This window comes from Rhamphochromis longiceps, linkage group LG16, assembly GCF_057381845.1.
Source record: "Rhamphochromis longiceps isolate RC_006_pf linkage group LG16, R_longiceps_female_GT1.1, whole genome shotgun sequence".
Lineage (NCBI taxonomy): Eukaryota > Metazoa > Chordata > Actinopteri > Cichliformes > Cichlidae > Rhamphochromis > Rhamphochromis longiceps.
Genome location: NC_140572.1, coordinates 19,464,171 through 19,481,872, shown reverse-complemented (window position 1 = coordinate 19,481,872; position 17,702 = coordinate 19,464,171). Strand labels below are relative to the sequence as shown.

The 17,702-nt window shown below is 38.2% G+C and overlaps 2 protein-coding genes across 4 annotated transcripts; one reads left to right on the top strand and one right to left on the bottom strand.

Annotated features, from left to right (window-relative positions):
* Positions 1–551: 551 nt before the first annotated feature.
* Positions 552–7,449, bottom strand: u2af1 (U2 small nuclear RNA auxiliary factor 1). Its single transcript, XM_085384989.1, has 8 exons — positions 7,348–7,449; positions 5,765–5,852; positions 5,476–5,542; positions 4,504–4,553; positions 2,866–2,964; positions 2,636–2,769; positions 974–1,066; positions 552–881 (listed from the first exon to the last, which is right to left on the bottom strand). The coding sequence occupies exons 1-8, from the start codon at positions 7,389–7,391 to the stop codon at positions 740–742; spliced, it is 717 nt and encodes a 238-aa protein (XP_085241115.1). The 5' UTR covers positions 7,392–7,449; the 3' UTR covers positions 552–739.
* A 2,291-nt stretch (positions 7,450–9,740) lies between these two features.
* On the top strand, positions 9,741–17,670 carry gabpa (GA binding protein transcription factor subunit alpha). Of its 3 annotated transcripts, none has more exons than XM_085385335.1 (10): positions 9,741–9,876; positions 12,214–12,291; positions 12,383–12,527; positions 12,645–12,729; positions 12,822–13,046; positions 13,156–13,350; positions 13,439–13,495; positions 14,557–14,682; positions 15,076–15,268; positions 16,935–17,670. In XM_085385335.1, exons 2-10 carry the CDS (start codon positions 12,215–12,217, stop codon positions 17,155–17,157), a joined length of 1,326 nt encoding a protein of 441 aa, XP_085241461.1. In that variant the 5' UTR covers positions 9,741–9,876; position 12,214; the 3' UTR covers positions 17,158–17,670. The 3 variants fall into 3 exon arrangements, with proteins under 3 accessions (XP_085241461.1, XP_085241463.1, XP_085241462.1); XM_085385337.1 differs by having other exon boundaries at positions 9,749–9,876; positions 12,211–12,291; XM_085385336.1 differs by having other exon boundaries at positions 9,777–10,253.
* The last annotated feature ends 32 nt before the right edge of the window (positions 17,671–17,702 follow it).

Here is a 17,702-nt window from a genome sequence, read left to right as displayed (position 1 = left end):
CAAAAACGTGGGCACATCTTTTCTTTTTTTTCTCCTTTTCCAGATTAAAGTCAGAATTCTGACTTTTTTCTCAGAATTCTGGAAAAGAAGAAAAAGGACATACCCATGTTTTTCCCCTCGGTGGCCCTAATCCTCAGTTGTAGTTTAAACATTCAGTTCTGTTCTACTGTGAATAAAAAACAAACAAATAAATGTTCTCATGAGATTCGCAAATCATTGCATTGTTTTTATTTACATTTTACACAGCCGGATATTGTTTTATCCGCCTATGAAACAAATGATCCATTTTCTGTCTACAGCCTATATGAGATATAAAATCTTGAATCACATGTAATAGAAATGGAAGTAACTATGGCAGCAGAAATGAGTGGGCAAGAAAATCCTGTTTTTAAAATTTTTAAACTAAGAAATTATCCTAGATCATGAACTTCTTCACGACTAAGTTCAACAACACACTACATGTGAGGAATAATGACTCATCAGTGGCTATATCTGATTTTGAAATGAATGCTTACTATGAAATATGAAATGAGACTCAGTAATCATTATCGTTTGGTACAAATTTAAATTTAATGAAGTGAAAGTCATTTTCAGAAATCAAGAAAAACCAAACTCCTCAGTGGATTCACATCTTCGAAACAGCTACCTTTCAGTTAGTCCCAAAACAGATCTGCAAGGGTACAAACTTAAAAAAAGACAGGGATGAACACAGGGAGGGCAAGTAGTCACTGCTCGAAGTTCAGAATCGCCCCGAACGTTCTCTGTCTCTGGAGCGACGTCTCTCATGGTCACGGCCGCCTCCTCGACCCCTGTCCCTGTCTCTGTCCCTGTCCCTCGAGCGAGACCGCCTGTCTCTTGACCGAGACCGAGACCTGATGCGGCTGTAGGTGTGAGGAAGTAGAGGATTAGGAACCGTGACAAAATGTGAAACATCCGAAGGTTTAACGACGTGCCTGACATGCAAAGTTTGTACCTCTTCCTTCGACGGCCGTAGAGCTCTCTCCTCAGCTCACGTGAGATGGGTTTCAGATGCATGAAGTTACAGAAACCACCACGAGTGCATTCCCTGTGGAGAGAGCACACAAAGCATATGAAAACCAGGGCAGCAAGAATCAGAGAACCCAGAGGACATATTTTACCCATCTCTCTACTATACTGGCTTCTCTTCATTGGTCCCCTCTTGAATCAAGAATCTAATTTAAAATAATTCATATACAAGGTCTTGAATAATCAGGCCCCATCTCATCTTAAAGACCTCATAGTACCATATCACCCAAATAAAGCACTTCACTCTCAGATTGCTGGTTTACTTGTGGTTCCTGGAGTAGTTAAAAGTAAAATGGCTTTCAGGTCCCCTTCTCTGGAACCAGCTCCCAGTTTGGATTCGGGAGACAAGACACCTGCTCTACTTTTAGGATTGGGGTTAACACTTTTCTTTTTTGCTAAAGCATATAGTTAGGGCTGGATCAGGTGGCCCTGAATCCTCCCTTAGATATGCTGCAATAGCTGTAGGTTGCTGGGAGATTCCCATGATGCATTAAGTGTATCCTTTTCATTCCCCGTTCTTTCTCTCCAATCACTATGACTTTATACACCACTCTCCATTTAATCATTAGTTATTATTAATCTCTAGCTCTTCCATAGAGTCTTCTAGAACCTGGTTTTGCTGGAGGTGTCTTCTCATTAAAAAGGAGTTTTTCCTTCCCACTCTCGCCAAACCACTTGCTCACAGGGAGTCATCTGATTGTTGAGTTTTCTCTGTATTATTTTAAGGACTTTACCTTACAATATAAAGCGCCTTGAGGCAACTATTGTTGTGATTTGGCGTTTTATAAATAAAAATTAATTTAATTACTTTTCCCAGGAACAAACAGAAGCTTCTAGTTAGAAACTTTACCTTGAACTTAAAAAAGAAGTACTCATGAGTGGACTGTGACAGTGACTTTCATTAGGCGCACCATGAATAGGATACCAAACACTGCTTTAAACTTTAAACCTCTAAAATGAATCAGCTAATTGGCAAATAGGTCTTACTTGTGCTGATTAAATGATCAGAAATTGCCGAACAGATCTGAGTTTCTGTTTCTCTCCAGCACTTTTTTTTTTTTTTTTTTTTACAATAAATAAATAAATACATAAAACAAGGTAAAATAATCAAAACTGGCCAAACCTATACTGAACAAGAATTTCACCACTGCTAAACAATATCATATTTCTACCATCCTCACTTTAGTTCAATAAAACAAATACTGAACTACTGGAAACACATAGCTGGTTTTGCAAATGAACTTGATGTTGGAAAAAACAAAAAACAGTTTAGGACACAGTCTGAAGCTGTCCTTTATTACATGTGGTACACAACATTAAACAACTGGAAATACTGTGTTGGTTTTGGCTGAAGCAGCTGGCTAAACAGAGCGAATAATAATGCAACCGGGGGGGGGGGGGGGGGGGGGAACGACACACACCAGGCATCTGCTCACTAGCTGTGAATTTACCGAACTATTATAATCTGACTCTGTATCAGAAAGCTGGCCCACCCTGACTGTGTTGGATATTCCTGTTCTGGACCCTCTGTAAGGCCTTTTGGGGTTAAATACAGCTTGTAAGCTGTTTCCTTTGATGTAAAACTCACCCGATCTCATACTGGCGACAGCAGGCTTCTCTAAAGTCTGTGACAGGAGACAGCTCAGCATGGATGGGCTGTCCATTAAACCACCGATTGTTTAGGTCTATCACAGCCTTCTCAGCGTCCTCCTCTTTACGAAACTACAAAGAGAGATGGCAGTCGAAGAGAAAAGTTATGTCAGTGGATCAAAGCCAAATTTCACTACATTTCAGGGAAAGTGGAAGCCTGACACTCACCTTCACATACACGTTTCCAACTAGGTGGTCACCGAGGTTGTCACATACGTTCATTTCCTCCACTTCGCCGTACTTTTCTTCCATCTCTGTGAACACCTCCTGTGAGGAAATGATAGAGAAGTCAAGTCTGATGTTATGTGCGCAGTGTTTGGGAGTAACGGAATACATGTACCGCCGTTACGTATTTAAAATACAAAATATGAGTAACTGTATTCCGTTACAGTTACCATTTAAAAAGGTGGTATTTAGAATACAGTTACTTTGTTGAAATAAATGGATTACACGGCGGTATTTTCCTGTTTCATATTGTCGTGGGTCAGGACTGTTTGGGTTTTGTTTGACAGCTAGGTTCCAGGTGGCAGCGTTATGGTTGCCATGGTTACAGACTCTCTGCGACTGTGTGTTTCCTGGGTGAGAGAGCGCCTTTTTGTTGTTGTTGTTGTGCTAAGCTACAGAATGCTACAGGCATAGCCCTAAAGAATGTAGCCTCATGGGCAGTGTAGTCTGTGCTGCAGGGAGAATGGACTGCCATACCCGTTATGTGTCTGTGAGCGTGAGGAGGGAGAAAAAGGAAGTAGAAAAGTACAAGCTGTCATCGAGTAGAAACGGGAGCTGGAAGCATGTAAATATAATAATAACCACTTCAGCCAAGAAGAGTGCCTGACGAGCCCAGTTGTAAGTAAGCTATTAAGACTCAATTGTACACTGTGTTCCTGTTTTCCTCCGAAACAATAAGTTCCGTTGGAGCAGCCTTTCAACCCTCTCTCTGTCTCTCGCAAGCAAAGTTGACTCACACGACAAAGTAAAGCTAGTTTTCGGCTATGAGCCCGACACAGAACCCGCCGTATTAGCCAGAGGTCCCTTTACTACGGTTCGGAGCCGCGGACCTTCAGTAATAGTAATAAATCACACAGCAATAGTACATTCATGCAGTTGTAAAAAACATGATAATATATTAAGTAATCCAAAGTATTCAGAATACATTACTCTCATTGAGTAACGTAACGTAATACGTTACAAAATACATTTATACATTTTCGGGCATGTATTCTGTAATCTGTAGTGGGATACATTTTAAAAGTAACCTTCCCAACACTGTGTGCGCATTGTGAGCATTGACTACAACAAATCAGTTAAGAGCCTGTTAAAGGAAAATATGCACGACTCCTTTCTCAGTGGGAAGCTGAAGAAGATATCTGAACCCACTCTTCTGTTTGTTCAGTGAATGTGCAACAGCAGCTATCAGTTAGTTAAGATACGCATGTAAAATCTTTGAAAGAGCACCAAAATAGATCTTTTTCCAAACCAATGAACACAACATTTAGCTGTTTTAACCCAAGCTGTTCCCCATATCCAGTATTTATCTTAGACTAAGCAAACTAACTGCTGGTTGACGTTCACCATACAGACATCAGAATGACATCAGTTGTCATCCAATTGCCCAACAAAAACTATATTTTGCATGATGTCACACCAATCCAACAACTTTGCATCTTTTATTTTTAGTTCTTGAGAATGGATCTTCATTAATTACCTCAAACACGGTTAGAAACAAATGCACCAGTGGAAAAGCGGTGCGGTCATGGTTTGAGGCAGAGAGGCACAACATGAGAAATACTTCACAAGGGAATGAATTACCTCAAAAAACTCATCATAGTGCTCCTGCATCTCCGTGTCACTGATGGTACCTAGTGGTTAAAGATAATTCACAGTTTCAGCAACAAACACTAAGTTGCATAAAATAATTGCTTGCAATGACATCAATGGTCAGTTCACATTAACTGCTCGTTTTCAGGTGGTAAACGTAATTAACGTGCAAATGCATTTCTTTAAATTAATAGGTGTGAGTTAGCATTCAAAATATCTGATAAATGAGACTTGAGAAACACCCTTAAACAGCGTCATGAGTGGCACTGGCAACCTATGCTTGGAGCAAGAAATTAGGAACTGATCTGAGCAGAGCCAGGGAAAGCTCGCATCTGTTTGGGAAATCTGTTTATACTTTATATGCTTGAAAGTAAATAAAACATATCCACAGATATATTTAAATATTTTAGATTTTAATATCAGCAAATGTCATTATCAGTATATCGGTCTTAAAATCCCTGTACGCAGAACGCTCTTTCAGAATAAACCTCAGACTCTAATGTCTAATTTGTCTGTGATCCAAACAACACAGGTTAAACCAAGCTAACCTTTAAATGTAACAAATGTCGAATAAGATTAAAAAACAGCTAACCAACAGTTTGTTATAAATAACAGAATAAATAAATCCAGTGAATAAGTGCTTAAGATGTAGACATGAATAATCTATACACAGTGTAATTGTTGCTATATTCCAGATAGAAGACACTTTTCAGTTGGCGTGTTTCTGTAAGTACAGCTAACACATTGATTTTAATTAACTATGTAAATAAAACCATTAGAAAGGGCTTGATAAGCTTCGCTTCATTGTGTCACTTTAAACCTCAACTGCTGTCTACTCGCAGCAGCACGGGTGGCAAACAGACACAACATGGGTAAAGGTCAATAAAAAATAAATAACTTTTCAGACATTCACAGACCACATTTTTAATAATAATAATGGCCTATTTTTTTTTTTTTACTTACAGGTCAGGCCGTCCACAGACTGGGCGCTGTTCTGGGGGTTCCGGTAAATGTTCAGGAGGGCAATCGTCTGAAGCACAAACGTTGATGATGATGAGCACTTATACACATTGGGTATCAAATTACAATATTTAGCAGATCAAGCCAATCCCAAAATCAAAAATTGTGATTGTAAAGTACACTTTTATTTTGTGCGCAGTTTATTAACTCTTATCTGCCATTTCTGTGAGGTCTGTGCTGCTCTTTTATCAATTTGAATACTAGAAATAAAACTCGAGGATCGGCAACTTACCTGGCTAAATGTCGGCTTATTGTGTAATCTGGAGCAGCGGTCACCATGTCGGCAGGCACCAATTTTAAAATAAAAAGAGCAGTTCACCCTGTAAAACAAAATATATTAAGAGCACTGAAAAATGGGAGGCTGTACTCTCAGGTGAGGTAAACATAAAAACAATGTTTATTAATATTTCTGAATACAAAAAAAAACAAACAAACTGATACCCTAAAAGATCTAGATGGGACTAGAAAACATGCAACACATAACAAATAACATTAAAAAGAACAAGTATGGAAAACCCTGTGAACTCCTGGTAGTTTACATGACTACTGACATTATTTCTTATTTCATTGTATCTTCTTCCAGCTGCTCCTACCTCAATCTGCCTTTCCTCCTTCACTACATTCATCAATTATCTGTTGTTTTCCTTGTTTCCCTCCTTCCTAGCAGCTCCATATTCAACATCCTTTGTCCAGTATTTTCACCACGTCCAAACCATCTGAACCTTGCTTCTCTATCGTTGTCTCCAAATCACTTAACTTGAGTCATCCTATTTTACATATATACTCATTTCTAATCCTGTCCATCAAGGTCATTCTCAATGTCAATCTAGCATATTCAACTGTTTTTTTGTCAGTGCCATTATCTCCAAACCATGCATCATAGCAGGTCTCACCCCTGACACTCCTGCCTGCACACTCTTCTTCAACTGTTGTTTCGGATGACTGTATGGCCCAATATTTCAGAATTGTTTATAATACTGAAAAAAGTACGTTTCCGTCACCTTCGAGTTGTACCATTTACTTAAATGGTAAATTTCAAAATTCTACTGTACAAAAAATCAGCTCAATTTCTTCATAATCGCCCTGCTCTAATACACCCAAACTACTGCTGGTTACACATTCCACTTTCACTTTACATGATCATTTTACTCAGTATTGAACCGTTTTCACTCAGTATTATTATTAAAAAATTTTTTAATAACAACCCATGAAGTTTTACACGTTTTATTTCAATGTCTGCTTTACATTTCTACGAGGCTACGTTGCTTCATTGGGCATAAAACGCTTTTTTGTTGGCGGTTCAGCAAATTAACTGTTACAACCCGGAAAGAGGACAATAGAAAAAAAAGTGCAATGAATAAAATAGCGGTCTAGACAAATTACAAAGACGAAGTTCATTTACCTAAATGCGATTAATGAGCACTTCTAGTACGTTGGAGGTTTCCATTGTTTCAAACACGTGTGAGTTTTACAAAGTATGATATTTGTTAACGCCAATAAAGGGTCTAGTTTGTGCACCACTTACGCTCAACTTGGAATATGAATTTACTATATTTTCATTTAAAGTTACCCGCTGTGATTGCTTTCTGACCAGCTCAGCACTGTTCATCACCCAGATGTTGCTAGCTAGCTTTTAGCACGCGCGGTTTTTCACTTGCGAAAGCTAGCATATCGCGCTAGCAGATAAAGCCACAGAAGCCTAGCCAGCTGCATGCTGTAAATACCACAAGACCAAATCCTGTCAGCAAAAAGTAGCCATAGGATAAACAGATGAAAATTAATACTGAAATTACCAAGTTAACATTAAATACTTACTTATCTTTTTCTGTCCCAAAAATGGATGCTAGGTACTCCGCCATCTTGGCTCGCTTGTAGCGTCAACAATTGTATTTCCGGTAAAGGGCCTCCAAAGTAAAAGCCTAACCTCTGTCTGCGCTAATAATAAAAAAAATTAACAGTTTATAAGGCACCCATTCATAGTATCTTTGTAAAATTATTTTTTTACCAGCATAGGGAACTGTCCTTTAAATTTAAAATGTAAAACGTGCTCAACTGCATAATGGTGGCATCATTAAGTTAAATTATCCCCTGTACAATGAACGGTTAAAATTTATTTATTTATGTGTGGCTCAAGAGTTAAAGTTTATTTTGTTTCTTGCCCCTTTTTTTAAGATTAGAAACTCCCAAAATATTCCTCAACAGAGAAAAATCATTTATATTTGTACAAAAGCCCCATACTCTTACAGATTTTACATCTGATTATTTATTTTATATCCAGCTAATTCGACCCTTAATCTAGCAAATCTAGAGTTGACATATTTCAGAATTCACTAATCAACTTAAACTTGTTTTAAATTCTGATAAAATAAGGTCTATATTATACACATGCTTATTTAAAAGTATCCAGCCAGTCCATATTGAAACAAAATGAAACTACTGATTCTTATGGATGTTTAAGACTCTGCCTGGATGCTAGTCTCATTTTTAAGACCTATGTGGAACACCTGTGAAGAAAATCAAAAGGAAAGATTGGATTCATATTTTGAAACAAATTCTGTTTTTCAATCATTAGTCATCACATAGCTTTACAAGTCACAATTTTGTCTCTGTGTTATTATGGTAATATTGCTAATATACATGCTTCTGCATCCATCTTCAAGTTTCTTGATTCAGTCTCACAGTTGTAATTTATCAAAGCAGAATCTTTTCTTATTCAACCTTGCTATAATATGAAAAGATGTGATGGTAGCATTGTGTGATGTTTATTTCCAAAGTTATACTGCAAAGATTGCCTGATTACCTCTACTCTTTGATTACTATTAAATCAAAAATTAGATTTAAATGGAACAAGCAACAAGTCTCTGATTTCATTGGATCTGCATCTGAATCCCTGTATTCTTTTTCTTTCTGTACACAAATGTTTTTGAAAAGGAGATCTCATTCTCAGTGCATCAACCTGTTTAAATGAAGGATTTAACAATAGTTCACATGTACGTGTGTGTATTTGTTTTCCTTAGAAATGGTTTAATAATTTACCGATTTAGCTTTCTTGATTACATTTTCATATTACATCATTAAAAAAACAAAATGATAAATTACTGCAACATCCAACGCCTTGAAATACATGAAAGTGATACACAAAACCGACTTGCAATGTTTTACAAATAAAATAAGGAAACATGAATGCTATGGACTTCATCAGAAGATATTTATTTAGTAATCTCTATATTTTACATGTCAAAACATTACAGGGAATCAAAAGGAAACATAACCACATGTTTAGTGGATAGATTGGCTGGTCCATTGCATTATGTTTGCAGCTCCTTTATGAAAAAAAAAGAAAAGCAAAAACACATGTAGGGTCTATACCCATCAAAGTAAATGGTAAATGGCCTGTATTTGTATAGCGCTTTTCTATAAAACTTTAATGATTTAGCTTTCCTATTAGTTATAATCCCATCAGTGATAATAATGCACATCAATATAGGCATGGACAAAAAACTGAAACTAGACCCTGAAAAGTTTATATATTTACTTATAATGTAGCACTTTTCACAGACAGACAGTCACAGTGTTTTGTACAAAATAAAAAGTAGGAATAACCAGAAATAAAAATATAATAGCAACTTAAAATGAAGTTTAAAGCAAAAAACCCCAACATGTTAGAAAAGAGAACACCAAAAAAAATGCGAGAATAACATAATCTTAGTAGAAATCTGCTTTTTACAGAGGTGGTGTGTGTCAAAGGCGGAAAATTCAGCCTACTCCTAAAAGGAAAAAGAAGTTGAGATAGAGGATCATGTGGGGATGCACACAGCTCATTTCTTTGCCCAGAGGAACTGTTGCAAATATTTGAAATAGCCCAGTACAAAACTTTTGCTTTTCACATGCTTTTCAGTACTGAAAACAGTCTGTAGCATACATTAAGGAGAAAAACTAAAAATCAGTTACGGGAGGGCATGGTTGCAGTAAAACTGATTAAATTTATGGTAACATTTTCAAGAGACTACCTTTATATTTACAGTTGGTCCTATTAAAAGGCAGTTTTATTTAGCCATTAATGCTATCTAGTCAGGATACATCTGGACTAGACATTTGTTCCTAAATTGCCACAAAGTTGGAGCTGAGAAAGGCACGTCCAGCTACTATTGAAACATTTAGCTGGCGGTTTTTCCACTACACAGACTTTAAGGTAACTACAGTCTCTCCGGTTAGTCTCCGCCCCTCCTCAGATTGAGTGTAGTTGGCTAAAAACTTGCATGATATCTCTCGACTGTGTGCATTTTTTGCCGATTATCTTCCACAATAGAACATCAACATCTCTGAAGGTCTAAATTTTAAGAGGTATGATTATTTCAGAGACATATATGCTTGTTGTGAGGAAAATGTACCACACCGTCGTCACGTTTGTTGTATCTGGGGTGTTCCCGCTATTTTATGTAGCTCAAGCAGCAAAGCTAACCTAGCTAGCGTGTTGTTGATTCCTAGTCAGCCTGCTGGGAAGAGGCCGCCCACCTACGAGGCAGAAACCCACAGTATTAGCCAACTTCCACAAAGGCTAGGCTAACGCTGGCTCCCTCGGACTTTTGCTTCCTCTTCGGCTTGAAAATAGAAATAACGTTGGTTGTTATAGCAGTCGCTAGTTAGCTGTTTTGCTAACAGCACAGTGGAGAAGCTGCGTACTGTCGCGGTGCTGATTACCGTCCAACCACAAACTCAGGGTGGGTATAATTCCATACGCGGTGAAACAGATTTTTTTAGTTCTTTCTTCTCCTTATTATCCATTTACACGTCTAAACGAGCGTTGTTTCAGTGTATCTCGGTCGCTTTCCTCTAAAACTTGTCGTTGGATCGATCATCGCTGCTCTCGGAAGTCTTGCAACGCTGTAAAACCTTAGCCAGGATTTCCGGCTCCTTTCCATTTGCCCTATGCTGTTTTGTTTCCGTTTATTCTATTTCCGTTTTAAAAGTTTTCTACGTGCAGAGTTAAAGTGTGCTTTAACAAAGATTTGCTGAAGTTACGAAGCACTCGGAGTTTATAGGATATTTTCACGGTTGTTTAGCACGCCGGGATCGATGGTTGTGTAATGCAGCTGCCTCGCCCCGCGTTGCTATATTGAAGCTAACTTGTTTTTTGTAGGCCTGCTTCACTGTACACGTGTAGCCTAACGCATAAATTTGAGTTTGGTGAATTTTTCCAACACGTTTTTTGGACGTGTAGTTATACGTGGTTACTATTTTCTGTAACTACTGGCCTACTAGTTGGCCTTTAGAAGCCACAGCCTCGCCCTCGAGTTGGCTAACGTTAGCAGTCACTGAACTGTTGTAGACGGCCAATGAGGAGTCGAGGCTGAGAGGCCTTTATGGTAGAAAACCCCCATCAAAGTGCCCTGTTTTATTTAACAGGCACAGTATGCTCTTTAAGTTACACGACAGTGAAGTCGTTATTGTTATTTACACTGTAGTATGTATTAGTTGTTTGTATTACTTCGATTAAAGAAATTACAACAGAAAGGTGTTATTGTAGTGATATTGCCCTGTTAATACCTAGTTTCATATTTATTTTTAAACTTTTTTAAAGAACGTAATTATTCGTTTAATAATTTATTAGTTTAAAAGATCTATTAAATATCGTTTTTCAAGTATGTTTTATTTTAGGAATTTATTAGAAGATTACAAGCTATATCAAAACAACCACTTTTATGTTTATTTTCACTTTATTTTTACTTAAATATTTTTAAGAAAGTAAGTTTAGAAATTTAGTAGAAGAATAAAAGATCAATTAAATATCCACTTTTATTTAGTTCTTTTTAACTTTAAATTAGTATTTTAAATGATTATTAGTTCTATCAAAAATCAACTTTTTTATTTTTATTTTTTTACAATTTTAGGTAAAAAATATTACTTGATTTATTTATTAGTTGATTAAAAAGATAAATTTTGTTTAATGATTTCATACTGTATTTGTTATAATTTTGTTTTACAAAACCAAAATTTGCTTGCACCAACTTTGGCTGTTTAATATAATTTTTGTGATTTAAAAATAAATTTAATTAATATTAGTCTTTACAAATGGGTTAATTAAATTCTGATTAAAATATATTTTTGTTTATGGATTGTCTAAAAGTAACTAAGGTAACAAAGACTCTTTCCCCATATAAATATATGTGGACCAGTCCTTCTTACATGTGTAGTGACCCCCAGAGGCCTACTTTGGAAAAAAAAATAATGGTGCATCTCATGTTATAAAGTTATTCCAAAAAACCCAAAACAAAAGCACATGCATTGATAAGTCAGTGCAGCATGGTGTTGTGTTGGTTAGCACCATCACCTGGGTTGGACTCCCGCCCAGCTGTGAACGTAAACTGGATAAGCAAGAGGAGATGGATGGATGGAATGCCATTAATAATCACTACAAACATCAATTTGATGTGCTGGATAGATTTTTGGGTTTTCTAATTAAAATTAGCTGTTTAATTTAACAGTGAAGAGGAGGATAGAAGCTAATTATAGTTTTAGTTTAATTTTAGCATTTTTTAAGTGATTAATTAGGTAGTGTGACCAGCTACCTAATTAAGAGTTTATTGGTTCTTTTCTTTTATGCTGATTATCTGGTTGACAGTAATTTTTGTTTAATGTGTCACTTTATATTCGTGTTGGTAAAACGTTATCTCCCAGCAGAATGTCTAAAAGTGAGCCAGAAGAGATGATAGAGATCGAGATAGATGAACGGGAGAAACAGGCATGCCTGGAAGAAGGGTGAGAGAGATGATTGCATAAATAAAACAATTAATTTGTTCATGCAGCAGCTGTGTTTTTACATTTCTGTCTCATGTTATTTGATTTGTAGTGTTGAGGAGCAGACCATCACTGCGTCAGACTTGATTCAGCAAGATATCGACATAAACGAACCAATTGGTAATCTGAAGAAGCTTTTGGAGCCTCGTATCCAAATCTCATTGGATGCTTATGAAATTTGTTTGCAGGACATTCAGGTAAGAATTAGATAATGACACCTTTCATAATCTGTTCATGATTAAATGATTTTTGTTTGGTCCTGGGTTGAACTGTTTCTCACTGCTGTCTCGCTTTATCTGTTCTTTTCCTCTTAGCTCCACCCTGATCACAGTCTCTTCGATCAGGGAGTAAAGACCGATGGCACAGTGCAGCTCAGCCTGCAGATAATAACCAAACCAGGTACCAAAAGCGTGACACATTTCATATCAAGTACTCAAGTTAGTAAAGAGAGAGTACATTTTAAAATGCATTGTTTTTACTTTTGTTTCTAGGAGAGGAGAGGTTGAACATCTTGGAGATTGTAAAGCCAGTAGAAACAGTTGAAGTAGTGATTGATCCAGATGCAGCAGGGGAAGAGGGTGCTCTGGTGGAGGAGGGACAGCTTATTGCTGTAGAGCGGTCTTCCCTGTCTGATGAGACCTCAGAGCAGGTTACACGTTGGGCCGCAGCTCTCGAAGGCTACCGGAAAGAGCAAGTCCGCCTGGGCATACCGTACGGTGAGGAATACTTGAATGAACTACCTTATTGTAGTGGAAAACAATCATTATTGTGCTAACAAACAAAGACACAAACACGGTTGGTAATGTGTGAGGTTTCTCTCCTCAGACCCTATGCTCTGGTCTGCTGATCAGGTGATCCACTGGGCTGTGTGGGTAATGAAAGAGTTTAACATTGATGAGATGGAAATAGGAAGCATTCACATCCAGGGACGAGACCTCTGCACTTTCACTCAGGAGGAGTTCCTTCAGAAAGTGCCCAATGGAGAGATACTCTGGAGTCACCTGGAACTCCTTCGCAAATGTAGGTCTGACTCAAATGTTTGTTTCAGCTGATGGAATAAAATGTGTTTTCATGCCAAAATGAAACTAATATTTTGTGCTAATTTCAGACGTGTTGGCCAGCCAGGACCAGTCTGGAGGAGACGCCACCGTCACGATTGATCAGCGTAAGTGTTAGCGTGAAAAATCATCCAAAAGACAATTAAAATAACTGTTTACCTTACACTGAAGAACTCAAATGGATGAGTGATGAACAAATGTTCCCTCTAAGCTGCGCGTGTGCGCAATTGCGCACTGCTGGCACGGTCTCTGCGCACAGAAAATCTGCGTTGCGCACAAAATAAAATCTAACCTGAATTGAAATTAAAATTAATACTCTGACAATTCTCTTTTGCAGTGTTAGTCAGTAAGTGACTGTCTGCTCCCGTATGGAATTAGAACGATGTTCTGTAAATAGTTTGCAATGTTTATTTTAAAAAAAAAAAAAAACCCCGCCTTGGCCGCATTTTTAGGTAAACAGCTGCAAAAAACTTTGTTTGCATAACTCTTTTTTGAAGAACTATATAATTAATTGCCCAACATTGGTCATTATATACTGTATTTTGCAGACAGAGTTACAGGACTCTGTCCCAGACCACTGACTCATAATACAAGTCAGCTTTATTAAAAAAAAAAAGAAGAAAGAAAATTTTGTTTTCAAAATTGGAGTTCCAATAGTGTTAACATACTAAACAGGTCATGGACAAGATTTATTTATTAATTTTCATTGTAAGTGGGCTAAAGCAGTTAATTAAAACCAGTCTAACATAAATGTAAATGCTGTAATTTGATTATTTTAATAAACCATGTAACTTGGATGGATTCGATGCTGGCGTGACCACAGTGTACAAGTCTGCTGTTGCTCACAGTGGTCCAAGGGACCGCTCAGGGAGTTTGTGTGTTCGCTCAGACACGTGAAAAATTAGAGGGAACATTGTGTTTTCAGTGAGAGACATTTCATCACCAACGTCCAGATAAAGATAATCAACTTTATTGTGCTATGTTTAAACTTTGTAAATTCCCTCGGTTGTTTGGGTTATCTTGTCTGATTATACATGACCATGCCCTCCACATAGTTCTGCTCGTTAAACTCTGGACAAAATCCATATATTTAACAGGAAGTTATTTATTAAATAGATTCAGATCCAAAACACATGTTAATGAAGAGTTTTCCCATCTGTTCCTCCAGCTGTGCAGATAATCCCAGCTCAAGTGAGCACACCCACTGCTATAAAGGTGTTGAAACAGAACCGTGGTCCCAGAGCACCTCGCATTTCAGGAGGGGAGGAGCGCAGCTCACCTGGGAACCGTACAGGTAGGACACACGCACACAGCCGCTCTCTAGGCAACTCACTTTTTGTAAAGTCAGAAAGTTTTCAAAAGTGTTCAGGGATAGTTTTGTCACCAATTTTAGGTTTTAGTTTTTAAATTTACAATCTGACAGTAATGTTGCTTTGCATTCAAACTGAAAATGCAACGTTTTTAGCCATTTTGTCTGACAAAACCTTCCTTAATGCGCTATTTTAGACTAAATAGTTGAATACATTTAGAATTGGCAGATTTAGTAATGGTACAAAATACTCCTATTACCATTTCTAATGTTATGTTCTAATCAGTTGTGGCTGTTAAATTGTCTTTTTATTACAGATACACACATTTTATTTGAATAATCTTTTTCAAATACTTTGTGTTGTTTTTCTGTTGTCAGGTAACAATGGTCAGATCCAGCTGTGGCAGTTTCTGCTCGAGCTGCTGACCGACAAGGACGCAAGAGACTGCATCTCCTGGGTAGGCGAGGAGGGAGAGTTCAAACTCAACCAGCCTGAGCTCGTGGCACAGAAATGGGGGCAACGCAAGAACAAGCCTACCATGAACTATGAGAAGCTCAGTCGAGCCCTCAGGTTTGTGTGTTTTTGTTTAATGGCAACTTTTTGTGGCACTCTATCTAAAGTTTGGAGCCAGACATAAGCCATTACCTCACAGGCACCGCAGACAAATGTCTGGTGCAGTGAGATTGACTTTAAACATGCTGCCAACTTTCCAGTACAAAGTCGATTTAGAGTGTAGCTGCAAGTTAGCAAGGCTTCCTCCTGCAGACGCAGACAGCAGTCTTCTTAAAACAGAATATTTCCAGTAGTAGGCCGATGATGCTGACTGTTTCCCTTATGTGGTAATAACAATAATAAAAACAATAGTACATTTTATTTTTTGGCGCCCTTCAAACACACCCTTTGCAAGCCTGAACATTACAGCTAAAAGGGGGATTTTCCTGTCAGTGTAGCTAGCCAAACAACGGAGAACCACTTACTGCTTAAGAGACAGAGTGAAAGTGGACAGTAGAGCCTTGATTTCTTAACAAAAATGTCATTGTTGCAGCCAGGGACAGCAGAAGAGTGATCCCCTTATTTTCAGTTTCAGTGCCCTTTTTTCTGACTGAGTTATTGGTTTTTTTTGGGGTTTTTTATTAGTTAGCTAAAATAAACTACTGTAAGTCTATTAGCAGTAATTAACCAATTAACCTGGAGATGACACATTCTGTACTGACACAAGATGGCGCTCAAAACTTTAAACACTTATCTTAAATCCAGCTTCACAGACAGCGTGACATCTGTCAGGTTTTTGAGAGCAGGGCACCATGGTGTAAATGAGCCTTTATACATGTAGTGCAACATGCCCACTTTATAAATGAAATGGTCGTAGCTTAGTTATAGCAGGGTTTTGAGGTGCGATTTGAACTGTGTCAAAGAATTTAGGCGATAAAAGTGAAGTGGAAGTAAATTCCAAAGACAAAGTGCATCACACCTAAAGGCTCTGGCACTCATCGCTCAGCAGGAGAGCAGCTCAAGCTGAGCAAAGGGAAGGGGTGTAAGGATGAAGGAGGTCTGAAAGATATGGGGCTGCCAAGTCACCGAGAAGGAAAATCTTGCATTGGATATGCTGAGGAATAGGGAGCCAATGAAGCTGGATGAGAATGGCTGTAATATGGTCAGAGTTCTGTACCGTCTGGAGCTGATTAAGGAGATTTTCTGGGAGACCAGAGAGAGTGGTATTGCAGGAATCCAAATGGGAGGCAACCAGGACTTGAGTGCTGTGTTGAGAAAGAAGTCTAGAAATCTTAAGTGGGTGGTAGTAGGCCGAATGTGATGTGGACGATAAAGAGTATTGTTCAAGATGACTTTAAGACTTTTGACACTTTGGGAAGTGTGGACCTGACAACCATCTTTAGAGACAACAAAATGGTTTATTTTGTGAAGTCAGGATAAGTTTTATTGCCATTGATATTTAGCTGATTGACTGTCACCCTAGTAGTGATGGCCTGTAGGCAGGAGTGATGATCCAAGATAGGAGGATATGAAGAGGAAGAAGAGAGGTTCTTTCTGCTACTAAGAGAACTTAGAACAAACCTGATTATTCTGATATTTTAAAATGTAAAGCTGCTGTAATATAAAAGAACGGATACACTGATGTATTGTCCATTATTCATTTGTTGAAAGCCATCTGCATATCTGTTGTCTCTCATCAGTTGATATACTTTGGTGTGATTCTGAGTTTTGTATTTTCATTCAGATACTACTACGACGGGGACATGATCTGCAAGGTGCAGGGAAAGCGCTTTGTCTACAAGTTTGTGTGTGACCTGAGGACTCTGATTGGCTACAGCGCTGCTGAGCTCAACAGCCTGGTGACCGAGTGCGAGCAGAAGAAACTGGCTCGCATGCAGATGCACGGCATCGGGCAGCCGATCACTACAGTGACCCTGGCCACCACGACGCTAGACAAGGACAGCTGAAGGTCGTCACATTATAGCGCTTGTCAGGTGTTGCGGACAAAACGTGCGCTCCACTGCTGATAAAAAACGTCTCTCAGACACAGAAATGCAAAGCTGGTCTCTGATCAGCGTGGATTACCACCTTTATTATTGTCTTTACAGTTTGATTCAAGTTAGACTGAGACAGGTGAAGTTTTTTTTAGCTTTTCTGTTACTCTAACCAAGAGAAGAGTGTTCAGGATGAAGGGAGAATGTCTTTCTGATTACTGATTGTTGCGTGCATGTCATTGAATGCTTGAGTGTGACTGAAAAATCCAGTTAAGAGCTTTGTGTTGTGTGTTCCTTGTCTGTAGTTAGGACCATTTCCACTGTATATACCGGTATTTCATGTTTTTGATAGCCACAAGGGCAAGTGTATTTTCATATTTTCCATTTATAGAGGACCCGTTTTGTATTTTATTTAGTGTTTGTTCCCTGAATTATTGGACCCTTTTTGTCCACTGGGGGAATAAAGTGGCAAGCATTTTCTTAATAGCTGTGTGAGAAGTTTCTCTTTTTAAGACTCA